This window comes from Petromyzon marinus (assembly GCF_048934315.1).
Source record: "Petromyzon marinus isolate PM22_M1 ecotype Great Lakes invasive population chromosome 68 unlocalized genomic scaffold, UKy_Petmar_22M1.pri1.0 chr68_unloc.2, whole genome shotgun sequence".
Lineage (NCBI taxonomy): Eukaryota > Metazoa > Chordata > Hyperoartia > Petromyzontiformes > Petromyzontidae > Petromyzon > Petromyzon marinus.
The window spans coordinates 15,001-42,438 of record NW_027422598.1 but is presented as its reverse complement, the minus strand read 5'-3'; the positions used below and the strand labels follow the sequence as shown (position 1 = coordinate 42,438).

Genomic DNA, 27,438 nt, shown 5'->3' with positions numbered 1-27,438 from the left:
GCGACCCAGGTTCGATTCCGGCTCACGGCCAACACCAGTGACGATTATCTGAACCGGTCCCGGGCCTCCCCTAGGTCGACTCAGCCTCAAATGAGTACCTGGTGCGGTGTGTAGTAAACATCGTCACTAGGGAGACAAAGGCGGTCGGGCGTGGTGCTGGCCACCCACCCCCCTCGTGTACCGTTCCGGCCTTCATAGGTGCTCGCTAACAGCACTTGCCCCTACAGTCTGTTAAGGCTATACGGGGGATCTTTGTCTTTGTGTGTGTGTGGGTTTGTGTGGGTACGTACGTGTGTGTGTGTGTCTGTGTGTGTCTGTGTGTGTGTTCAATGGGAGTGATCTATGCCTGAGTGTGGTCAAGGGAATGCTCCCAATTGGTCAACCACGTTCTGTATGCCGGTGATTACTGCTCACTCAGAGGAGGAGTTTGAGACGCTGAAACCCCTCCCCTCTCCCTCCCCCCTCCCTCCCTCCCCTCCCCCTCCCTCCCTCCCTCCCTCCCCCCTCCCCCCCTCCCTCCCCCCTCCCCCCTCCCCCACGACGTCTCTAGAAGACTCAGCGAGCTGCCGGCGTTCTGCAGAGGGCAGGTCGCAGCTTCCTGCAACGTCAACTCCGGGCCGCCCCCCCCCACGCACCCCCCCACGCACCCCCCCACGCCCCCGAGCGGCGGGGGGAGGGGCAGCGGCAAGGTGGACCCCTGGGCGGCAGCAGCAGCAGCAGCAGCAACAGCAGCAGCTGCAACAGCAGCAGCAGCAACAGCAGCAGCAGCTGCAACAGCAGCAGCAGCAGCAGCAACAGGAGCAGCTACAGCCTCTCCCAGCCTCGTGAAGGCGGCGGGCAGGGCAGCAGGCGTCTGTCTCAAGATGGCGGCGATCTTCAGGTCAGCAGGCGTCTGTCTCAAGATGGCGGCGATCTTCAGGTCAGCAGGCGTCTGTCTCAAGATGGCGGCGATCTTCAGGTCAGCAGGCGTCTGTCTCAAGATGGCGGCCATCTTCATGGGCGTCTGTCTCAAGATGGCGGCGATCTTCAGGTCAGCAGGCGTCTGTCTCAAGATGGCGGCGATCTTCAGGTCAGCAGGCGTCTGTCTCAAGATGGCGGCGATCTTCAGGTCAGCAGGCGTCTGTCTCAAGATGGCGGCGATCTTCAGGTCAGCAGGCGTCTGTCTCAAGATGGCGGTGATCTTCAGGTCAGCAGGCGTCTGTCTCAAGATGGCGGCGATCTTCAGGTCAGCAGGCGTCTGTCTCAAGATGGCGGCCATCTTCAGGTCAGCAGGCGTCTGTCTCAAGATGGCGGCGGGCAGGTCAGCAGGCGTCTGTCTCAAGATGGCGGCGATCTTCAGGTCAGCAGGCGTCTGTCTCAAGATGGCGGCGATCTTCAGGGGCGTCTGTCTCAAGATGGCGGCGATCTTCAGGTCAGCAGGCGTCTGTCTCAAGATGGCGGCGATCTTCAGGTCAGCAGGCGTCTGTCTCAAGATGGCGGCGATCTTCAGGTCAGCAGGCGTCTGTCTCAAGATGGCGGCGATCTTCAGGTCAGCAGGCGTCTGTCTCAAGATGGCGGCGATCTTCAGGTCAGCAGGCGTCTGTCTCAAGATGGCGGCGATCTTCAGGTCAGCAGGCGTCTGTCTCAAGATGGCGGCGATCTTCAGGTCAGCAGGCGTCTGTCTCAAGATGGCGGTGATCTTCAGGTCAGCAGGCGTCTGTCTCAAGATGGCGGCGATCTTCAGCGGCGTCTGTCTCAAGATGGCGGTGATATTCAGGGGCGTCTGTCTCAAGATGGCGGCGATCTTCAGGTCAGCAGGCGTCTGTCTCAAGATGGCGGCGATCTTCAGGTCAGCAGGCGTCTGTCTCAAGATGGCGGCGATCTTCAGGTCAGCAGGCATCTGTCTCAAGATGGCGGCGATCTTCAGGTCAGCAGGCGTCTGTCTCAAGATGGCGGAGATCTTCAGGGCAGCAGGCGTCTGTCTCAAGATGGCGGCGGGCAGGTCAGCAGGCGTCTGTCTCAAGATGGCGGTGATCTTCAGGTCAGCAGGCGTCTGTCTCAAGATGGCGGCGATCTTCAGGTCAGCAGGCGTCTGTCTCAAGATGGCGGCGATCTTCAGGGGTGTCTGTCTCAAGATGGCGGCGATCTTCAGGGCAGCAGGCGTCTGTCTCAAGATGGCGGCGATCTTCAGGTCAGCAGGCGTCTGTCTCAAGATGGCGGCGATCTTCAGGGCAGCAGGCGTCTGTCTCAAGATGGCGGCGGGCAGGTCAGCAGGCGTCTGTCTCAAGATGGCGGCGATCTTCAGGTCAGCAGGCGTCTGTCTCAAGATGGCGGCGGGCAGGTCAGCAGGCGTCTGTCTCAAGATGGCGGCGATCTTCAGGTCAGCAGGCGTCTGTCTCAAGATGGCGGCGATCTTCAGGTCAGCAGGCGTCTGTCTCAAGATGGCGGCGATCTTCAGGGGTGTCTGTCTCAAGATGGCGGCGATCTTCAGGGCAGCAGGCGTCTGTCTCAAGATGGCGGCGATCTTCAGGTCAGCAGGCGTCTGTCTCAAGATGGCGGCGATCTTCAGGGCAGCAGGCGTCTGTCTCAAGATGGCGGCGATCTTCAGGTCAGCAGGCGTCTGTCTCAAGATGGCGGCGATCTTCAGGTCAGCAGGCGTCTGTCTCAAGATGGCGGCGATCTTCAGGTCAGCAGGCGTCTGTCTCAAGATGGCGGCGATCTTCAGGTCAGCAGGCGTCTGTCTCAAGATGGCGGTGGGCAGGTCAGCAGGCGTCTGTCTCAAGATGGCGGCGATCTTCAGGTCAGCAGGCGTCTGTCTCAAGATGGCGGCCATCTTCATGGGCGTCTGTCTCAAGATGGCGGCGATCTTCAGGTCAGCAGGCGTCTGTCTCAAGATGACGGTGATGTTCAGGGGCGTCTGTCTCAAGATGGCGGTGATCTTCAGGTCAGCAGGCGTCTGTCTCAAGATGGCAGCGATCTTCAGGTCAGCAGGCGTCTGTCTCAAGATGGCGGAGATCTTCAAGTCAGCAGGCGTCTGTCTCAAGATGGCGGCGATCTTCAGGTCAGCAGGCGTCTGTCTCAAGATGGCGGTGATGTTCAGGGGCGTCTGTCTCAAGATGGCGGTGATCTTCAGGTCAGCAGGTGTCTGTCTCAAGATGGCAGCGATCTTCAGGTCAGCAGGCGTCTGTCTCAAGATGGCGGAGATCTTCAAGTCAGCAGGCGTCTGTCTCAAGATGGCGGCGATCTTCAGGTCAGCAGGCGTCTGTCTCAAGATGGCGGCGATCTTCAGGGGCGTCTGTCTCAAGATGGCGGCGATCTTCAGGTCAGCAGGCGTCTGTCTCAAGATGGCGGCGATCTTCAGGTCAGCAGGCGTCTGTCTCAAGATGGCGGCGATCTTCAGGTCAGCAGGCGTCCGTCTCAAGATGGCGGCGATCTTCAGGTCAGCAGGCGTCTGTCTCAAGATGGCGGCGATCTTCAGGTCAGCAGGCGTCTCTCTCAAGATGGCGGCGATCTTCAGGTCAGCAGGCGTCTGTCTCAAGATGGCGGCGATCTTCAGGGGCGTCTGTCTCAAGATGGCGGCGATCTTCAGGGCAGCAGGCGTCTGTCTCAAGATGACGGCGATCTTCAGGGCAGCAGGCGTCTGTCTCAAGATGGCGGCGATCTTCAGGTCAGCAGGCGTCTGTCTCAAGATGGCGGCGATCTTCAGGTCAGCAGGCGTCTGTCTCAAGATGGCGGCGATCTTCAGGGCAGCAGGCGTCTGTCTCAAGATGGCGGCGATCTTCAGGGCAGCAGGCGTCTGTCTCAAGATGGCGGCGATCTTCAGGGCAGCAGGCGTCTGTCTCAAGATGGCGGTGATCTTCAGGGGCGTCTGTCTCAAGATGGCGGTGATCTTCAGGTCAGCAGGCGTCTGTCTCAAGATGGCGGCGATCTTCAGGTCAGCAGGCGTCTGTCTCAAGATGGCGGCGATCTTCAGGTCAGCAGGCGTCTGTCTCAAGATGGCGGCGATCTTCAGGGCAGCAGGCGTCTGTCTCAAGATGGCGGCGATCTTCAGGGCAGCAGGCGTCTGTCTCAAGATGGCGGCGATCTTCAGGGCAGCAGGCATCTGTCTCTCGGCGGTGATCTGCGGGAAGGGCAGCCGCCGTGTGAAGACTTTCCACAGGGCGGCAGCAGTCTTGCGTCACGTGACGTCGGCCTACGGGAAGGGCAGCCGCCGTGTGAAGACTTTCCGCTGGGCAGCAGCAGTCTTGCGTCACGTGACGTCGGCCTACGGGAAGGGCAGCCGCCGTGTGAAGACTTTCCGCAGGGCAGCAGCAGTCTTGCGTCACGTGACGTCGGCCTACGGGAAGGGCAGCCGCGTCTCCCGCAAGAGGACGAGGAGGATTTTGCGCGCGGCCGTGGGAAGGCAGCGGCCTGGGTGTTGGTCGACGGAGCGGACGGCTGGGGGCACGTGGAGTGGCTCGAGGTGCCTTGGGAGGAGCTGCCCTCGGCCCTCGGCACTCGGCCCGACCACGGCTCGGACTCCGTGGACGAGGAGGAGGAGGAGGGGCGTCGGGGATTCCTCTCGCGCTGCCGAGATCTCCAGGAGTGGCACAGGGCTCGCCTGGTAGGCCGAGCGGAGAGACGCGCCTACCTCAGGCTGCACGGAGCTGCCGTCGTTCTGCAGGCCGCCTATCGTGGACATCGGTCGAGGAGAGATCTTCGCAAGAGACGGGAAGCAGCCGCCAAGATCCAGGCGTGGTACAGGGCTCGCCGGGAGGGCCGAGATGAAAGACGGTCGTTCCTCAGGCTATGTGAAGCTGCCATCGTTGTTCAGGCCGCCTATCGTGGACAGGCATCAAGGAGAGCTTTACTAAGAAGGCATGAAGCAGCTACCAAGATCCAGGCATGGTACCGGGGCAGCAGCAAGAGACTCAAGTTCCTGGCCATGCGGGGAGCCAGCGTGGCTGTCCAGCAGTGGTACAGGGCTCACCAGGTAGGCCGAGCAGACAGACGGTCGTTCCTCAGGCTACGTGAAGCTGCCATCGTTGTTCAGGCTGCTTACCGTGGTCACGTGTCTAGGAGAGATCTTCGCAAGAGACGTGAAGCAGCTACCAAAATCCAGGGGTGGTACAGGGCTCACCGGGAGGGGCGGAGAGAGAGACGGTCGTTCCTCAGGCTACGTGGAGCTACCGTTGTTCTGCAAGCCACCTACCGTGGTCACGTGTCTAGGAGAGCTCTACTTAGAAGGCATGTTGCAGCTACCAAGATCCAGGCGTGGTACCGGGGCAGCAGCAAGAGACTCAAGTTCCTGGCCATGCGGGGAGCCAGCGTGGCTGTCCAGCAGTGGTACAGGGCTCACCAGGTAGGCCGAGCGGACAGACGGTCGTTCCTTGAGCTACGTGGAGGTGCCGTCGTTCTGCAAGCCGCCTACCGTGGTTACGTGTCTAGGAGAGCTTTACTTAGAAGGCATGAAGCAGCTACCAAGATCCAGGCGTGGTACAGGGCTCACCGGGAGGGGCGGAGTGAGAGACGGTCGTTCCTCAGGCTACGTGGAGCTGCTGTCGTTCTTCAAGCCGCCTATCGTGGTCACGTGTCTAGGAGAGATCTACTTAGAAGGCATGAAGCAGCTACCAAGATCCAGGGGTGGTACAGGGCTCACCGGGAGGGGCGGAGAGAGAGACGGTCGTTCCTCAGGCTACGCGGAGCTGCCGTCGTTCTTCAGGCCGCCTATCGTGGACAGGCGTCCAGGAGAGATCTTCACAAGAGACGTGAAGCCGCTACCAAGATCCAGGGGTGGTACAGGGCTCACCGTGCGGGCCGAGATGAAAGACGGTCGTTCCTCAGGCAACGTGAAGCTGCCATCATTCTTCAGGCCGCCTATCGTGGACATGTGTCTAGGAGAGCTCTACTTAGAAGGCATGAAGCAGCTACCAAGATCCAGGCGTGGTACCGGGGCAGCAGCAAGAGACTCAAGTTCCTGGCCATGCGGGGAGCCAGCGTGGCTGTCCAGCAGTGGTACAGGGCTCACCAGGTAGGCCGAGCGGACAGACGGTCGTTCCTTGAGCTACGTGGAGCTACCGTCGTTCTGCAAGCCGCCTACCGTGGTTACGTGTCTAGGAGAGCTTTACTCAGAAAGCATGAAGCAGCTTCCAAGATGCAGGCGTGGTACAGGGCTCACCGGGAGGGGCGGAGTGAGAGACGGTCGTTCCTCAGGCTACGTGAAGCTGCCATCGTTCTTCAAGCCGCCTATCGTGGACAGGCGTCCAGGAGAGAGTTGCTGAGGAGGCATGAAGCAGCTACCAAGATCCAGGGGTGGCACAGGGCTCACCGTGCGGGCCGAGCGGACAGACGGTCGTTCCTCAGGCTACGTGAAGCTGCCATCATTGTTCAGGCTGCTTACCGTGGTCACGTGTCAAGGAGAGATCTTCACAAGAGACGTGAAGCTGCTACCAAGATCCAGGGTTGGTACAGGGCTCACCGGGAGGGGCGGAGAGAGAGACGGTCGTTCCTCAGGCTACGTGGAGCTGCTGTCGTTCTGCAATCCGCCTATCGTGGTCACGTGTGTAGGAGAGCTTTACTTAGAAGGCATGAAGCAGCTACCAAGATCCAGGCGTGGTACCGGGGCAGCAGCAAGAGACTCAAGTTCCTGGCCATGCGGGGAGCCAGCGTGGCTGTCCAGCAGTGGTACAGGGCTCACCAGGTAGGCCGAGCGGACAGACGGTCGTTCCTCAGGCTACGTGAAGCTGCCATCATTCTTCAGGCCGCCTATCGTGGACAGGCGTCCAGGAGAGATCTTCACAAGAGACGTGAAGCCGCTACCAAAATCCAGAGGTGGCACAGGGCTCACCGTGCGGGCCGAGCGGACAGACGGTCGTTCCTCAGGCAACGTGAAGCTGCCATCATTCTTCAGGCTGCCTATCGTGGTCATGTGTCTAGGAGAGCTCTACTTAGAAGGCATGTTGCAGCTACCAAGATCCAGGCGTGGTACCGGGGCAGCAGCAAGAGGCTCAAGTTCCTGGCCATGCGGGGAGCCAGCGTGGCTGTCCAGCAGTGGTACAGGGCTCACCAGGTAGGCCGAGCGGACAGACGGTCGTTCCTTGAGCTACGTAGAGGTGCCATCGTTCTTCAGGCCGCCTATCGTGGACATCGGTCGAGGAGAGATCTTCACAAGAGACGTGAAGCTGCTACGAAGATCCAGGGGTGGTACAGGGCTCACCAGGTAGGCCGAGCGGACAGACGGTCGTTCCTCAGGCTACGTAAAGCTTCCATCATTCTTCAGGCCTCCTATCGTGGACAGGCGTCCAGGAGGGAGTTGCCTAGGAGGCATGAAGCAGCTACCAAGATCCAGAGGTGGCACAGGGCTCACCGTGCGGGCCGAGCGGACAGACGGTCGTTCCTCAGGCAACGTGAAGCTTCCATCATTGTTCAGGCTGCCTATCGTGGTCATGTGTCTAGGAGAGCTCTACTTAGAAGGCATGTTGCAGCTACCAAGATCCAGGCGTGGTACCGGGGCAGCAGCAAGAGACTCAAGTTCCTGGCCATGCGGCGAGCCAGCGTGGCTGTCCAGCAGTGGTACAGGGCTCACCAGGTGGGCCGAGCCGACAGACGGTCGTTCCTTGAGCTGCGTGGGACTGCCGTCGTTCTGCAAGCCGCCTATCGTGGACAGGCGTCTAGGAGAGCTTTACTCAGAAGGCATGAAGCCGCTACCAAGATCCAGGCGTGGTACAGGGCTCACCGGGAGGGGCGGAGGGAGAGACGGTCGTTCCTCAGGCTACGTGGAGCTGCTGTCGTTCTGCAATCCGCCTATCGTGGTCACGTGTGTAGGAGAGCTTTACTTAGAAGGCATGAAGCAGCTACCAAGATCCAGGCGTGGTACCGGGGCAGCAGCAAGAGACTCAAGTTCCTGGCCATGCGGGGAGCCAGCGTGGCTGTCCAGCAGTGGTACAGGGCTCACCAGGTAGGCCGAGCGGACAGACGGTCGTTCCTCGGGCTACGCGGAGCTGCCATCGTTCTTCAGGCCGCCTATCGTGGACAGGCGTCCAGGAGGGAGTTGCTGAGGAGGCATGAAGCCGCTACCAAAATCCAGAGGTGGCACAGGGCTCACCGTGCGGGCCGAGCGGACAGACGGTCGTTCCTCAGGCAACGTGAAGCTTCCATCATTGTTCAGGCTGCCTATCGTGGTCATGTGTCTAGGAGAGCTCTACTTAGAAGGCATGTTGCAGCTACCAAGATCCAGGGGTGGCACAGGGCTCACCGGGAGGGGCGGAGAGAGAGACGGTCGTTCCTCAGGCTACGTGGAGCTACCGTCGTTCTGCAAGCCGCCTATCGTGGTCACGTGTCTAGGAGAGCTCTACTAAGAAGGCATGAAGCAGCTACCAAGATCCAGGGGTGGTACCGGGGCAGCAGCAAGAGACTCAAGTTCCTGGCCATGCGGCGAGCCAGCGTGGCTGTCCAGCAGTGGTACAGGGCTCACCAGGTAGGCCGAGCGGACAGACGGTCGTTCCTCGGGCTACGCGGAGCTGCCATCGTTCTGCAAGCCGCCTATCGTAGTCACGTGTCTAGGAGAGATCTACTTAGAAGGCATGAAGCAGCTACCAAGATCCAGGCGTGGTACCGGGGCAGCAGCAAGAGACTCAAGTTCCTGGCCATGCGGGGAGCCAGCGTGGCTGTCCAGCAGTGGTACAGGGCTCACCAGGTAGGCCGAGCGGACAGACGGTCGTTCCTTGAGCTACGTAGAGGTGCCATCGTTCTTCAGGCCGCCTATCGTGGACATCGGTCGAGGAGAGATCTTCACAAGAGACGTGAAGCTGCTACCAAGATCCAGGCATGGTACAGGGCTCGCCGTGTGGGCCGAGCGGACAGACGGTCGTTCCTTGAGCTACGTGAAGCTGCCATCATTCTTCAGGCCTCCTATCGTGGACAGGCGTCCAGGAGGGAGTTGCTGAGGAGGCATGAAGCAGCTACCAAGATCCAGGCGTGGTACAGGGCTCACCTGGAGGGGCGGAGAGAGAGACGGTCGTTCCTCAGGCTACGTGAAGCTGCCATCGTTGTTCAGGCCGCCTATCGTGAACATCGGTCGAGGACAGCTTTACTAAGAAGGCATGTTGCAGCTACCAAGATCCAGGCGTGGTACCGGGGCAGCAGCAAGAGACTCAAGTTCCTGGCCATGCGGGGAGCCAGCGTGGCTGTCCAGCAGTGGTACAGGGCTCACCAGGTAGGCCGAGCGGACAGACGGTCGTTCCTTGAGCTACGTAGAGGTGCCATCGTTCTTCAGGCCGCCTATCGTGGACATCGGTCGAGGAGAGATCTTCACAAGAGACGTGAAGCTGCTACCAAGATCCAGGCATGGTACAGGGCTCACCGTGCGGGCCGAGCGGACAGACGGTCGTTCCTCAGGCTACGTGGAGCTGCCATCGTTCTTCAAGCCGCCTATCGTGGTCACGTGTCTAGGAGAGATCTTCACAAGAGACGTGAAGCCGCCACCAAAATCCAGGCGTGGTACAGGGCTCACCGGGAGGGGCGGAGAGAGAGACGGTCGTTCCTCAGGCTACGTGAAGCTTCCATCATTGTTCAGGCTGCCTATCGTGGTCATGTGTCTAGGAGAGCTCTACTTAGAAGGCATGTTGCAGCTACCAAGATCCAGGCGTGGTACCGGGGGAGCAGCAAGAGACTCAAGTTCCTGGCCATGCGGGGAGCCAGCGTGGCTGTCCAGCAGTGGTACAGGGCTCACCAGGTAGGCCGAGCGGACAGACGGTCGTTCCTCGGGCTACGCGGAGCTGCCATCGTTCTGCAAGCCGCCTACCGTGGTTACGTGTCTAGGAGAGATGTTCGTGAGAGACGTGAAGCCACTACCAAGATCCAGGGGTGGTACAGGGCTCACCGTGCGGGCCAAGATGAAAGACGGTCGTTCCTCAGGCTACGTGAAGCTGCCATCATTGTTCAGGCCTCCTATCGTGGTCATGTGTCTAGGAGAGCTCTACTTAGAAGGCATGAAGCAGCTACCAAGATCCAGGGGTGGTACCGGGGCAGCAGCAAGAGACTCAAGTTCCTGATCATGCGGGGAGCCAGCGTGGCTGTCCAGCAGTGGTACAGGGCTCACCAGGTAGGCCGAGCGGACAGACGGTCGTTCCTCAGGCTACGTGAAGCTGCCATCGTTGTTCAGGCCACCTACCGTGGTCACGTGTCAAGGAGAGATCTACTTAGAAGGCATGAAGCAGCTACCAAGATCCAGGGGTGGTACAGGGCTCACCGGGAGGGGCGGAGAGAGAGACGGTCGTTCCTCAGGCTACGTGGAGCTGCTGTCGTTCTGCAGTCCGCCTATCGTGGTCACGTGTGTAGGAGAGCTTTACTTAGAAGGCATGAAGCAGCTACTAAGATCCAGGCGTGGTACCGGGGCAGCAGCAAGAGACTCAAGTTCCTGGCCATGCGGCGAGCCAGCGTGGCTGTCCAGCAGTGGTACAGGGCTCACCAGGTAGGCCGAGCGGACAGACGGTCGTTCCTCAGGCTACGTGAAGCTGCCATCGTTGTTCAGGCCGCCTATCGTGGACAGGCATCAAGGAGAGATCTTCACAAGAGACGTGAAGCCACTACCAAGATCCAGGGGTGGTACAGGGCTCACCGTGCGGGCCGAGATGAAAGACGGTCGTTCCTCAGGCTACGCGGAGCTGCCGTCGTTGTTCAGGCCGCCTACCGTGGTCACGTGTCTAGGAGAGATCTACTTAGAAGGCATGAAGCAGCTACCAAGATCCAGGCGTGGTACAGGGCTCGCCGTGCTGGCCGAGCGGACAGACGGTCGTTCCTTGAGCTACGTGGAGCTGCCATCGTTCTGCAGGCCGCCTATCGTGGACATCGGTCGAGGAGAGATCTTCACGAGAGACGTGAAGCCGCTACCAAGATCCAGGGGTGGTACAGGGCTCACCGTGCGGGCCGAGATGAAAGACGGTCGTTCCTCAGGCTACGTGGAGCTGCCATCATTGTTCAGGCCGCCTACCGTGAACAGGCGTCCAGGAGGGAGTTCCTGAGGAGGCATGAAGCAGCTACCAAGATCCAGGGGTGGTACAGGGCTCGCCGTGCGGGCCGAGCGGACAGACGGTCGTTCCTCAGGCTACGCGGAGCTGCCATCGTTCTTCAGGCCGCCTATCGTGGACATCGGTCGAGGAGAGATCTTCACGAGAGACGTGAAGCCGCTACCAAGATCCAGGCTTGGTACAGGGCTCAGCTTGCCGGTCGGCGTGAGCGTCACCTGCGGAAGGTGAGCGATTTTATTTCGTTAGTAGCGGGGTCGTGCCCCGCTTTTGCCCCGGGTGACAAAAAAAAAATATATATATTTACAGTTAGAACCTTGGAATTGTGAGCTGTAATTCGTTTCCGGAAACGTGTTTTTTAATCCGAAGCACTCGTACGTCAAAGCAGTCGTACGTCAAAGCACTCGTACAGTCTACAATATAGACTGTCAGTACACTCACTCAGCTTAATAACCAGGCTACAGTCTACATTATAGACTGTCAGTACACTCAGCTTAATAACCAGGCTACAGTCTACAATATAGACTGTCAGTACACTCGCTCAGCTTAATAACCAGGCTACAGTCTACATTATAGACTGTCAGTACACTCACTCAGCTTAATAACCAGGTTACAGTCTACAATATAGACTGCCAGTACACTCACTCAGCTTAATAACCAGGCTACAGTCTACATTATAGACTGCAAGTACACTCACTCGGCTTAAGAACCAGGCTACAGTCTACATTATAGACTGCCAGTACACTCAGATTAAGAACCAAGCTACAGTCTACGTTAGTTTTTATATGTTTTTTTTATTTTACCTGTTTTATTTTGAGTTGCTTTAATTTTTATTTTCCTATCGAGGGTGACTTTAGCGAAAGAACCAAGAATATAGTACTTACTAACTTCACAGAGTGCCGTGGTGAGGCCTAGTCCCGTGCAGAGCCCCGGGCCTCGCCTAGATTGCCCAGCCGGCTGAGGTGGCGCCTTGGCAGGCTGGGGCTGGACTGCTACCCCCACCACCATCCCCCTGCCCGCTCTACAGTAATAGTATCTAAGTGCTATGATATTAGTATCTACCGACCCTATAGTAGTGGTATCTACCGACCCTATAGTAGTAGTATCTACCGACCCTATAGTAGTATCTAAGTGCTATGATATTAGTATCTACCGACCCTATAGTAGTAGTATCTACAGACCCTATAGTAGTATCTAAGCGCTATGATATTAGTATCTACCGACCCTATAGTATTAGTATCTAAGTGCTATGATATTAGTATCTACCGACCCTATAGTAGTAGTATCTACCGACCCTATAGTAGTAGTATCTAAGTGCTATGATATTAGTATCTACCGACCCTATAGTATTAGTATCTACCGACCCTATAGTAATAGTATCTAAGCGCTATGATATTAGTATCTACCGACCCTATAGTATTAGTATCTACCGACCCTATAGTAGTAGTATCTAAGTGCTATGATATTAGTATCTACCGACCCTGTAGTATTAGTATCTACCGACCCTATAGTAATAGTATCTACCGACCCTATAGTAGTATCTAAGTGCTATGATATTAGTATCTACCGACCCTGTAGTATTAGTATCTACCGACCCTATAGTAATAGTATCTACCGACCCTATAGTAGTATCTAAGTGCTATGATATTAGTATCTACCGACCCTATAGTAATAGTATCTAAGCGCTGATATTAGTATCTACCGACCCTATAGTAGTATCTACCGACCCTATAGTAATAGTATCTACCGACCCTATAGTAGTATCTAAGTGCTATGATATTAGTATCTACCGACCCTATAGTAGTAGTATCTAAGCGCTATGATATTAGTATCTACAGACCCTATAGTAGTAGTATCTACCGACCCTATAGTAGTAATATCTACCGACCCTATAGTAGTAGTATCTACTGACCCTATAGTAGTAGTATCTACAGACCCTATAGTAGTAGTATCTACCGACCCTATAGTAGTAGTATCTACCGACCCTACAGTAGTAGTATCTACCGACCCTACAGTAGTAGTATCTACAGACCCTATAGTAGTAGTATCTACCGACCCTATAGTAGTAGTATCTAAGCGCTATGATAATAGTATCTACCGACCCTATAGTAGTAGTATCTACAGACCCTATAGTAGTAGTATCTACCGACCCTACAGTAGTAGTATCTACCGACCCTATAGTAGTAGTAGTATCTACAGACCCTATAGTAGTAGTATCTACCGACCCTACAGTAGTAGTATCTACCGACCCTATAGTAGTAGTATCTACCGACCCTATAGTAGTAGTATCTACCGACCCTATAGTAGTAGTAGTATCTACCGACCCTATAGTAGTAGTATCTACCGACCCTATAGTAGTAGTATCTACCGACCCTATAGTAGTAGTATCTACCGACCCTATAGTAGTATCTACCGACCCTATAGTAGTAGTATCTACCGACCCTATAGTAGTAGTATCTACCGACCTTATAGTAATAGTATCTACAGACCCTATAGTAGTAGTATCTACAGACGCTATAGTAGTAGTATCTACCGGCCCTATAGTAGTATCTACCGACCCTATAGTAGTAGTATCTACCGACCTTATAGTAATAGTATCTACAGACCCTATAGTAGTAGTATCTACAGACCCTATAGTAGTAGTATCTACCGGCCCTATAGTAGTAGTATCTACCGACCCTATAGTAGTAGTATCTACAGACCCTATAGTAGTAGTATCTACAGACCCTATAGTAGTAGTATCTACAGACCCTATTAGAGTAGTATCTAACGACCCTATAGTAGTATCTAAGCGCTATGATATTAGTATCTACCGACCCTATAGTAGTAGTATCTACCGACCCTATAGTAGTAGTATCTACCGACCTTATAGTAATAGTATCTACCGACCCTATAGTAGTAGTATCTACAGACCCTATAGTAGTAGTATCTACAGACCCTATAGTAGTAGTATCTACCGACCCTATAGTAGTAGTATCTTCCGACCCTATAGTAGTAGTATCTACAGACCCTATAGTAGTAGTATCTACGGGCCCTATAGTAGTAGTATCTACAGACCCTATAGTAGTAGTATCTACAGACCCTATAGTAGTAGTATCTACAGACCCTATAGTAGTAGTATCTACCGACCCTATAGTAGTAGTATCTAAGCGCTATGATAATAGTATCTACCGACCCTATAGTAATAGTATCTACCGACCCTATAGTAGTAGTACCTACCGACCCTATAGTATTAGTATCTACCGACCCTACAGTAGTAGTATCTACCGACCCTATAGTAGTATCTACCGACCCTATAGTAGTAGTATGTGTGTGTGTGTCTGTGTGTGTGTGTCTGTGTGTGTGTATCTGTGTGTGTGTGTCTGTATGTATGTGTGTGTATCTGTGTGTGTCTGTGTGTGTGTATCTGTGTGTGTCTGTGTGTGTGTATCTGTGTGTGTCTGTGTGTGTGTATCTGTGTGTGTCTGTGTGTGTGTCTGTATGTGTCTGTGTGTGTGTCTGTATGTCTGTGTGTGTGTTTGTATATGTGTGTGTCTGTGTGTGTGTATGTATCTGTGTGTGTGTGTGTGTCTGTATGTGTGTATGTGTGTGTCTGTGTGTGTGTCTGTGTGTGTGTGTGTGTGTATCTGTGTGTGTGTATCTGTGTGCGTCTGTGTGTGTGTGTCTGTGTGTGTGTATCTGTGTGTGTCTGTGTGTGTGTGTCTGAGTGTGTCTGTGTGTGTGTGTCTGTGTGTGTCTGTGTGTGTCTGTGTGTGTGTGTGTGTATGTGTCTGTCTGTGTGTGTGTCTGTGTGTGTGTCTGTCTGTGTGTGTGTCTGTGTGTGTGTGTCTGTGTGTGTGTGTCTGTGTGTGTGTGTCTGTGTGTGTGTGTCTGTGTGTGTGTCTGTGTGTGTGTCTGTGTGTGTCTGTATGTGTGTGTCTGTGTGTGTCTGTATGTGTGTGTCTGTATGTGTCTGTATGTGTGTGTCTGTATGTGTGTGTCTGTATGTGTGTGTCTGTATGTGTGTGTCTGTATGTGTGTGTCTGTATGTGTGTGTCTGTATGTGTGTGTCTGTGTGTGTGTGTCTGTGTGTGTGTGTCTGTGTGTGTGTGTCTGTGTGTGTGTGTCTGTGTGTGTGTCTGTGTGTGTGTCTGTGTGTGTGTCTGTGTGTGTCTGTATGTGTGTGTCTGTATGTGTGTGTCTGTATGTGTGTGTCTGTATGTGTGTGTCTGTATGTGTGTGTCTGTGTGTGTGTCTATGTGTGTGTCTGTGTGTGTCTATGTGTGCGTGTGTAAGCGTAACGCATTTTAGTGGTTAGCGTTACTCCGCGCTACGAACCCGACGACCCGAGTTCGATTCCCGCTCACGGCCACCACCGGTGACGATTATCTGAACCGCTCCTGGGCCTCCCCACTCACCCACTCACCCACCACTCACCCACTCACTCACTCACCCACTCACTCACCCACTCACTCACTCACCCACTCACTCACCCACTCACTCACCTACCACACACTCACTCACCCACTCACTCACTCACCCACTCACTCACCCACTCACTCACCTACCACACACTCACTCACCCACTCACTCACCCACCCACTCACCCACCCACTCACCCACCCACCACTCACCCACTCACTCACTCACTCACCCACCCACTCACCCACCTACCACTCACCCACCCACTCACTCACCCACTCACCCACTCACCCACCCACCCACTCACTCACTCACCCACTCACCCACTCACTCACTCACCCACTCACCCACCCACTCACCCAACCACTCACCCACCCACCCACTCACTCACTCACTCACCCACTCACTCACTCACCCACCCACTCACCCACTCACTCACCCACTCACCCACCCACCACTCACCCACTCACTCACTCACCCACCCACTCACCCACTCACTCACCTACCACTCACCCACCCACACACTCACTCATCCACTCACTCACTCACCCACCCACTCACCCACTCACCCACCCACCACTCACCCACTCACTCACTCACTCACCCACCCACTCACCCACCCACCACTCACCCACTCACTCACTCACCCACTCACCTATCACCCACCCACCCAACTACCCACTCACCCACTCACCCACCCACTCTCCCCCCACCCACTCACCCACCCACTCTCCCCCCCCCACCCACTCTCCCCCCACCCGTGTCCACCACCACCACCACCACCATCAGCTGCTTCGTGATGTGAGTGTCCGCTGCTGCGTCTTGGTCATCCAGAGGGCGGTGAGGGAGCACCGCTCCCTAGTCACAGCCTCGCAGAGCCTGCCACACATCGTCACCATACAGGTGGGTGGGTGGGTGGGGGGTGGGTGGGGGTGGGGGGTGGGTGGGGGGTGGGGGTGGGTGGGGGTGGGGGGTGGGGGGTGAGGGGGTGGGTGAGGGAGCACCGCTCCCTAGTCACAGCCTCGCAGAGCCTGCCACACATCGTCACCATACAGGTGGGTGGAGGTGGGTGGGGGGTGGGGGGTGGGGGGTGGGGGGTGGGTGAGGGAGCACCGCTCCCTAGTCACAGCCTCGCAGAGCCTGCCACACGTCGTCACCATACAGGTGGGTGGGTGGGGGGTGGGGGGTGGGTGGGTGAGGGGGTGGGTGAGGGAGCACCGCTCCCTAGTCACAGCCTCGCAGAGCCTGCCACACATCGTCACCATACAGGTGGGTGGAGGTGGGTGGGGGGTGGGGGGTGGGGGTGGGTGGGGGTGGGTGGGGGGTGGGGGGTGGGGGTGGGTGGGGGGTGGGGGGTGGGTGAGGGAGCACCGCTCCCTAGTCACAGCCTCGCAGAGCCTGCCACACATCGTCACCATACAGGTGGGTGGGGGTGGGGGGTGGGTGGGTGGGGGTGGGGGGTGGGTGGAGGTGGGGGTGGGTGGGGGGTGGGGGAGGGGTGGGGGGTGAGGGGGTGGGTGGGGGTGGGGGGTGGGTGGGGGGTGGGGGAGGGTGAGGGAGCACCGCTCCCTAGTCACAGCCTCGCAGAGCCTGCCACACGTCGTCACCATACAGGTGGGTGGGGGTGGGGGGTGGGGGTGGGTGGGGGGTGGGTGGGGGTGGGTGGGGGGTGGGTGGGGGTGGGTGGGGGGTGGGGGGTGGGTGTGGGTGGGTGGGGGGTGGGGGAGGGGTGGGGGGTGAGGGGGTGGGTGGAGGTGGGGGGTGGGTGGGTGAGGGAGCACCGCTCCCTAGTCACAGCCTCGCAGAGCCTGCCACACATCGTCACCATACAGGTGGGTGGAGGTGGGGGGTGGGGGGTGGGGGTGGGGGGTGGGTGGAGGTGGGGGTGGGTGGGGGGTGGGGGAGGGGTGGGGGGTGAGGGGGTGGGTGGGGGTGGGGGGTGGGTGGGTGAGGGGGTGGGTGGGGGTGGGTGAGGGAGTAGTGGGTGGGGGAGTGGTGGGTGGGTGAAGGGGTGGGTGGGTGGGTGGGTGAGGGGGTGGGTGAAGGGGTGGGTGGGTGGGGGTGGGGGGGTGAGGGAGTGGTGGGTGGGTGAGGTGGTGGGCGGTGTGGTGGTTTAGGGGGTGGGTGGGTGGTGGTGGTGGTGGGTGGGTGAGGGGGTGGGTGGGTGGTGGTGGTGGTGGGTGGGTGAGGGGGTAGGTTAGTGGGTGGGTGAGTGAGTGAGAGGATGGGTGGGTGGTGGTGGTGGTGGTGGTGGGTGGGTGAGGGGGTGGGTGGGTGAGGGGATGGGTGGGTGGTGGTGGTGGGTGGGTGAGGGGGTGGGTGGGTGGTGGTGGGTGGTGGTGGTGGTGGTGGTGATGGTGGGTGGGTGGTGTGGTGGGTAAGTGGATGGGTGTCTATCTCTCTGTGTCTCTGTGTCTGTATGTCTATGTGTGTGTGTGTGTCTATGTAGAGATAGACACACACACACACATAAGGACATACGTAGAAACACACAGACACACACAGACACACACACATAGACACACACACACATAGACACAACAACAACAACCGCCATTCGCCACTAAGTGGCGGTGACGTCACCACGACGCTTGTGCCAGGCTATGTGCACCCTGAGGCCACGTGAAGTGTCGAACGCCCGCTGGCATGGAGGTCACGGGGCAGACCCAGGTGCCACGGGTCGACTGACTGAGATGACTGGCTGATGCACCACCTGTGCCCCCTACTGTGCCAACCTGCTGTGCTTTAGCCACCCGGCGCTCCGCTCGCTGTTGTGAGCATCGCTCCTCCGCCCTCCGTTGTTGTTGGAGGGCGACTGCCTCCAACTGCCCAGTAGCAGCGTCCTTCACGAGCCTCCTCCACAGAGGCCGATCTTGACACCGCTGGTACCAGTCATCGGCAAGTCCACTCAGCTCCACGTCCTCCTGTACTACATCACTCCATCTCTTCTCCAGCCCGTGCCGCGCCCGCTTAGCCCCCTCAATCCGGCCAAACAAAAGCTGTTTCGGCATGCGGTGGCTGGGCATGCAGGCTACATGACCCAGCCATCGCAGCCTTGCCTGCCGGAGGAGCTCACCGATGGGACCCTGCCCAGATCTTTCAAGGATTTGTGAGCTCCTCACACAATCCAGTCTGGTTAAACCAAGGATGGATCGTAGGCAGGCCAGCCTAAATGTTTCTAACCGGCGAAGATGTTCCATTAGGGGGGTCCACGTTTCGCAAGCGTAGAGAAGGGAGGGAATGACCGTGGCCGAGAAGACCTGAAGCTTAGTGCGGAGCGACAGACCAGGTAGCTTCCACACAGCGTTACGCAACCGATGAAAAGATATTGACGCTCGACTGATTCGGAGTGAGACCTCTGCTGTTAAACTGGAGCCGGTCATAAGCACACTGCCCAGGTATGGGAAACTCTCCACTGTCTCCACAACTGCCCCATCACCGATTGGGAGTTGTGGGGGTGGAGTGTCCGATGGTACAAAATACCCAGGCAGGTGCTTAGTTTTGGTGGGGCTGATGGTAAGGCCCCACCTCTTAGTGGCACGCTCCAGTCTCAGCAGCAGCGTCTCCAACTCCTCCTCTGACTGAGCAGCTATTACAAAGTTATCAGCATACATAACGTGGTTGAGCAATAGGGAGCCATCCCTTGACCGCACCCTGGCATCGATTAGCCTCCCATTATATCTGTACCATATGGAGATTCCCCCGGTACAGCTATTGAAGGCTTCACGAACTACGTGGTCAAAATAGATGTTAAATAATGTGGGAGCCAGAGGACATCCCTGTCGCACCCCAAGGTGTACAGGGAATGGCTCTGACTCCCGGCCACGTAGTTTTACCCGGGCCCGCTCACCATCATGAAGGTCCTTAATGATCGTGAGCAGAGGGTCAGGTACTCCAAAAGCACGAAGAACGACCCAGAGCCCAGGTCTACTGATGGTATCATAGGACTTGATCAGGTCATAGACACACATAGACACACACACACAGTTACACACACACACAGTTACACACACACAGTTACACACACAGACAGTTAGACACACACACACACACAGACAGTTAGACACACACACAGACAGTTAGACACACACACAGACAGTTAGACACACACACAGACAGTTAGACACACACACAGACACACACACAGACAGTTAGACACACACACAGACACACACACACACACACAGACACACAGACACACACAGACACACACAGACACACACAGACACAGTTAGACACACACATAGACACACACACAGACACACACAGTTAGACACACACACACAGACAGTTAGACACACACACACATAGACACACACACATAGACACAAATGAGGACACACATAGACACACACATAGACACAAATGAGGACACACATAGACACACACACAGTTAGACACACACACAGACACACACACATAGACACACGCACACACACAGACACACACACAGACACACACACACGCACACACACATAGACACACGCACACACACAGACACACACACAGACACACACACACACAGACACACAGACACACAGACACACAGACACACACAGACACACACACACACACATAGACACACACACAGACACACACAGTTCGACACACACACACAGACAGTTAGACACACATAGACACACACACATAGACACAAATGAGGACACACATAGACACACACACATAGACACAAATGAGGACACACATAGACACACACACATAGACACAAATGAGGACACACACACACACACAGTTAGACACACACACAGACACACACACAGTTAGACACACACATAGACACACACATAGACACATAGACACAACACATAGACACACACATAGACACACACACAGTTAGACACACACACAGACACACACATAGACACACAGACACACACACATAGACACATAGACACACACACAGTTAGACACACACACAGACACACACATAGACACACAGACACACACACATAGACACATAGACACACACACAGTTAGACACACACACAGACACACACATAGACACACACATAGACACACACATAGACACACACACATAGACACACACACATAGACACACACAGTTAGACACACACAGACACACACAGTTAGACACATAGACACAACACATAGACACGAATGAGGACACACACAGACACACACACATAGACACACACACATAGACACACACAGACACACATAGACACACACACATAGACACACACAGTTAGACACACACAGACACACACAGTTAGACACACAGACACACACACATAGACACAAATGAGGACACACATAGACACACACACACATAGACACAAATGAGGACACACATAGACACACACACATAGACACACACACATAGACACAGACACACACACATAGACACATAGACACACACACATAGACACACACACAGTTACACACACAGACACACACAGACACACACAGACACACACATAGACACACACATAGACACAACACATAGACACGAATGAGGACTCGCGCTCCCCGCGTCTCTCTCCCGCAGCGATGGTGGCGACGGTGCTTGTCCGTCGTGCGGCACCGGCGCCACACGCAGGCGGCCACTCTGATCCAGGCGATGGTGCGAGGACACGCGGCACGGAGGCGGTGGGCCACACTCAGGACAGCCGCTGTGTGCATCCAGGTGGGTGGGTGGGTGGTGGGTGGGTGGGTGGTGGGTGGGTGGGTGGGTGGGTGGGTGGGTGGGTGGGTGAGTGAGTGGGTGGGGTGGTGGGTGGGTGGGTGGGTGAGTGGGTGGGTGGGTGAGTGACTAAGTGAGTGTGTAAGTGAGTGTGTGTGTGAGTGAGTGTGTGAGTAGGTGAGTGACTGAGTGTGTAAGTGAGTGAGTGACTGAGTGAGTGTGTAAGTGAGTGAGTGACTGAGTGAGTGTGTGACTGAGTGAGTGAGTGACTGAGTGAGTGAGTGTGTGAGTAGGTGAGTGAGGGAGTAAGTGACTGAGTGACTGAGTGAGTGAGTGTGTGACTGACTGAGTGTGTAAGTGAGTGAGTGTGTGAGTAGGTGAGTGAGTGACTGTAAGTGTGTGAGTAGGTGAGTGAGTGTGTAAGTGAGTGAGTGTGTGACTGAGTGAGTGTGTAAGTGACTGAGTGAGTGACTGTGTGAGTGAGTGAGTGTGTGACTGAGTGAGTGACTGAGTGAGTGACTGAGTGAGTGTGTGAGTGACTGAGTGACTGACTGAGTGTGTGAGTAGGTGAGTGACTGAGTGTGTGAGTGAGTGAGTGTGAGTGACTGAGTGACTGAGTGTGTGAGTGAGTGAGTGTGTGAGTAGGTGAGTGTGTGACTGAGTGAGTGACTGAGTGAGTGAGTGACTGAGTGTGTAAGTGAGTGACTGAGTGAGTAGGTGACTGAGTGAGTGACTGTGTGAGTAGGTGAGTGACTGAGTGTGTAAGTGAGTAGGTGAGTGACTGAGTGAGTGAGTGTGAGTAGGTGAGTAGGTGAGTGTGTGACTGACTGAGTGACTGAGTGTGTAAGTAAGTGAGTGACTGAGTGTGTAAGTGAGTGACTGAGTGAGTAGGTGACTGAGTGAGTGACTGTGTGAGTAGGTGAGTGACTGAGTGAGTGTGTGAGTAGGTGAGTAGGTGAGTGTGTGACTGACTGAGTGAGTGACTGAGTAACTGAGTGACTGAGTGACTGAGTGTGTAAGTGAGTGAGTGGTGAGTGAGTAGGTGACTGAGTGAGTGACTGTGTGACTGAGTGTGTGACTGAGTGAGTGAGTGACTGAGTGTGTAAGTGAGTGAGTGGTGAGTGAGTAGGTGACTGAGTGAGTGACTGAGTGTGTAAGTGAGTAGGTGAGTGACTGAGTGAGTGTGTGAGTAGGTGAGTCGGTGAGTGTGTGACTGACTGAGTGACTGACTGAGTGAGTGACTGAGTGACTGAGTGTGTAAGTGAGTGAGTGGTGAGTGAGTAGGTGACTGAGTGAGTGACTGTGTGACTGAGTGTGTGACTGAGTGAGTGAGTGACTGAGTGTGTAAGTGAGTGAGTGGTGAGTGAGTAGGTGACTGAGTGAGTGACTGAGTGTGTAAGTGAGTAGGTGAGTGACTGAGTGAGTGTGTGAGTAGGTGAGTAGGTGAGTGTGTGACTGACTGAGTGACTGAGTGAGTGACTGAGTAACTGAGTGACTGAGTGACTGAGTGTGTAAGTGAGTGAGTGGTGAGTGAGTAGGTGACTGAGTGAGTGACTGTGTGACTGAGTGTGTGACTGAGTGACTGAGTGTGTGAGTGAGTGGTGAGTGAGTAGGTGACTGAGTGAGTGACTGAGTGTGTAAGTGAGTAGGTGAGTGACTGAGTGAGTGTGTGAGTAGGTGAGTGTGTGACTGACTGAGTGACTGAGTGTGTAAGTAGGTGACTGTGTGAGTGACTGAGTGAGTGTGTGAGTGACTGAGTAAGTAGGTGAGTGAGTGACTGAGTGTGTGAGTGACTGAGTGACTGACTGAGTGAGTAACTGAGTGACTGAGTGTGTAAGTGAGTGACTGAGTGAGTGACTGAGTGAGTGATCACTGTCATCCCACCTCTCCCTGCTCCCCTCCCCCCCAGGCGGTGTGGCGAGGTCTCTGTGTCCGCCGTCGTTTGCGCATAGCAGCAGCAGCTGGAGGTGTGGGTGGAGGTGTGGGTGGAGGTGTGGGTGGAGGTGTGGGTGGAGGTGTGGGTGGAGGTGTGGGTGGAGGCGTGGGTGGAGGTGTGGGTGGAGGTGTGGGTGGAGGTGTGGGTGGAGGTGTGACCCTGGGCCAGAGGGCTCACTCAGCGCTGACACAGCTGAGGCAGCGGTACATGTCCAGCGTGCTGCTAGCACTACACCACCTGGGTGAGTTACAGTCATACACAGTCACACACAGTCACACACACACAGTCACACACACATACACAGTGATACACACACACACAGCGGTACATGTCCAGCGTGCTGGTGGCACTACACCACCTGGGTGAGTTACACACAGACACACACACACAGTCACACACACACACACAGTGATACACACACACACACAGCGGTACATGTCCAGCGTGCTGGTGGCACTACACCACCTGGGTGAGTTACACACAGACACACACACACAGTCATACACACACACACAGTGATACACACACAGTCACACACACACACAGCGGTACATGTCCAGCGTGCTGGTGGCACTACACCACCTGGGTGAGTTACACACACACACAGTCATACACAGTCATACACACACAGTCACACACACACACAGTCACACACACACACAGTCACACACACACACAGTGATACACACACACAGTGATACACACACAGTGATACACACACACACAGTGATACACACAGTCATACACACAGTCACACACACACACAGTGATACACACAGTCACACACACACACACAGTCACACACACACAGCGGTACATGTCCAGCGTGCTGCTAGCACTACACCACCTGGGTGAGTTACACACACACAGTGATACACACAGTCATACACACAGTCACACACACACACAGTGATACACACAGTCACACACACACACACAGTCACACACACACAGCGGTACATGTCCAGCGTGCTGCTAGCACTACACCACCTGGGTGAGTTACACACACACAGTGATACACACAGTCATACACACACACAGTCATACACACACACACAGTGATACACAGTCATACACACAGTTACACACACACAGTGATACACACACACACAGTGATACACACACAGTGATACACACACACACAGTGATACATACACACAGACACACACACACAGTCACACACACACAGTGATACACACACAGTGACACAGTCATACACAGTCACACACACACACAGTGATACACACACAGTCATACACAGTCATACACACACAGTGACACACAGACACACACACACAGACACACACACACAGTGATACACACACACAGTCACACACACACAGTGATACACACAGTCATACACAGTCATACACACAGTCACACACACACACAGTCACACATACACACACACAGTCACACATACACACACACACAGTCATACACACACAGTCACACACACAGTCATACACAGTCATACACACACACACAGTCATACACACAGTTACACACACACAGTCATACACACAGACACACACACACATACACACAGTCACACACATTCATACACACAGTCACACATACACACAGTCATACACACAGTTACACACACACAGTCATACACACAGACACACACACACATACACACAGTCACACACATTCATACACACAGTCACACATACACACAGTCATACACACACACAGTCATACACAGTCATACACACACACACACACACAGTCATACACACTCACTCACACACACAGTCATACACACACACAGTCATGCACACTCACACACACAGTCATACACACACACACAGTCATACACACACACAGTCATACACACACACACAGTCATACACACTCACACACACACACAGTCATACACACACACAGTCATACACACACACACACAGTCATACACACACAGTCACACACACACAGTCACACACACACAGTCACACACACACACACAGTCATACAACGCACACACACAGTCATACACACACACAGTCACACACACAGTCACACACACACAGTCACACACACAGTCATACACACAGACACACACACACACAGTCATACAAACAGTCACACACACACAGTCATACACAGTCACACACACACAGTCATACACACACAGTCATACACACAGACACACACACAGTCATACACACAGACACACACACACAGTCATACACACAGACACACACACACACACAGTCATACACAGACACACACACACACAGTCATACACAGTCACACACACATAGACACACACACAGTCATACACACACACACACAGTCACACATACACAGTCATACACACACACACACAGTCACACACACAGACACACACACACACAGTCATACACAGTCACACACACATAGACACACACACAGTCATACACACACACACAGTCATACACAGTCATACACACACACACAGTCACACACACACACTGATACATGTCCAGCGTGCTGGTGGCACTGCACCACCTGCGTGAGTTACACACAGACACACACAGTCACAGACACACACACACACACAGTTATACACACACACAGTCACAGACACACACAGTCACAGACACACACACACACACAGTCATACACACACACAGTCACACACACACAGTTATACACACACACAGTCACAGACACACACACACACACAGTCATACACACACAGTCACAGACACACACAGTCACAGACACACACACACACACAGTTATACACACACACAGTCACAGACACACACAGTCACAGACACACACACACACAGACACACACAGTTATACACACACACAGTCACAGACACACACAGTTATACACACACACACACAGACACACACAGTTATACACACACACAGACACACACAGTTATACACACACACACACAGACACACACAGTTATACACACACACAGACACACACAGTTATACACACACACAGACACACACAGTTATACACACACACACACAGACACACACAGTTATACACACACACAGACACACACAGTTATACACACACACAGTCACAGACACACACAGTCACAGACACACACACACAGTCATACACACAGTTATACACACACACAGTCACAGACACACACAGTCACAGACACACACACACACACACAGTCATACACACACACAGTCACACACACACAGTTATACACACACACAGTCACAGACACACACAGTCACAGACACACACACACACACAGTCATACACACACACAGTCACACACACACAGTTATACACACACACAGTCACAGACACACACAGTCACAGACACACACACACACACAGTCATACACACACACAGTCACACACACACAGTTATACACACACACAGTCACAGACACACACAGTCACAGACACACACACACACACAGTCATACACACACACAGTCACACACACACAGTTATACACACACACAGTCACAGACACACACAGTCACAGACACACACACACACACAGTCATACACACACACAGTCACACACACACACACAGTTATACACACACACAGTCACAGACACACACAGTCACAGACACACACACACAGTCACACACACACAGTTATACACAGTCACAGACACACACAGTCACAGACACACACAGTCACAGACACACACACACACAGTCATACACACACACAGTTATACACACACACAGATATACACACATAGTCATACATAGACACACAGACACACACACCCACACACCACCACCACTACACCACCACCAAACACCACTACACACCACCACACACCACCACAACACACCACACACACCACCACACGCACCACCACCACCACACACACCACCACCACTACACACCACCACTACACACCACCACTACTACTACTACCACCACTACTATACACCACTATACACCACTACCACCACTACTACTATACACCACTACCACTATACACCACTACCACTACACACCACTACTATACACCACTACTACTACACACCACTACTACCACTACTATACACCACTACTACCACTACTATACACCACTACTACTACCACCACTACACACCACTACACACCACTACCACCACCACTACCACTACTATACACCACCACTACCACTACACACCACTACCACTACCACCACTATACACCACCACTACCACTACTATACACCACCACTACCACTACACACCACTACCACTACCACCACTATACACCACTACACACCACCACTACCACCACTACCACTACTACCACCATCACTACCACCACCACCACTACCACTACTACCACCATCACTACCACCACTACCACTACACACCACTACTATACACCACTACACACACCACTACCACCACTACTACTACTATACACCACTACTATACACCACTACTACTACTACACACACCACTACTACTACTATCCACTACTGCTACACACACCACTACTACCACCACTACCA

At 54.4% G+C, this 27,438-nt stretch overlaps 1 protein-coding gene and 1 long non-coding RNA gene across 3 annotated transcripts in view; both read left to right on the top strand.

The window, feature by feature from the left end:
- Window positions 1-27,438, top strand: part of LOC116956913 (uncharacterized) — a gene marked incomplete at its 3' end in the record, with an annotated part of 103,729 nt that overhangs the window by 62,407 nt on the left and 13,884 nt on the right. Inside the window, exons 19-20 of the mRNA XM_076058234.1 lie at window positions 551-11,209; window positions 16,173-16,286. Coding sequence (XP_075914349.1) covers window positions 551-11,209; window positions 16,173-16,286 — 10,773 coding nt within the window. The remainder of the gene's footprint in view (window positions 1-550; window positions 11,210-16,172; window positions 16,287-27,438) is intronic.
- LOC142908058 (uncharacterized) lies at window positions 16,934-23,039 on the top strand. Of its 2 annotated transcripts, none has more exons than XR_012931563.1 (3): window positions 16,934-16,997; window positions 20,914-21,051; window positions 22,958-23,039. It is a non-coding gene; the product is annotated as an uncharacterized LOC142908058 (long non-coding RNA). The 2 variants fall into 2 exon arrangements; XR_012931562.1 differs by lacking the exon at window positions 16,934-16,997 and adding an exon at window positions 17,152-17,215.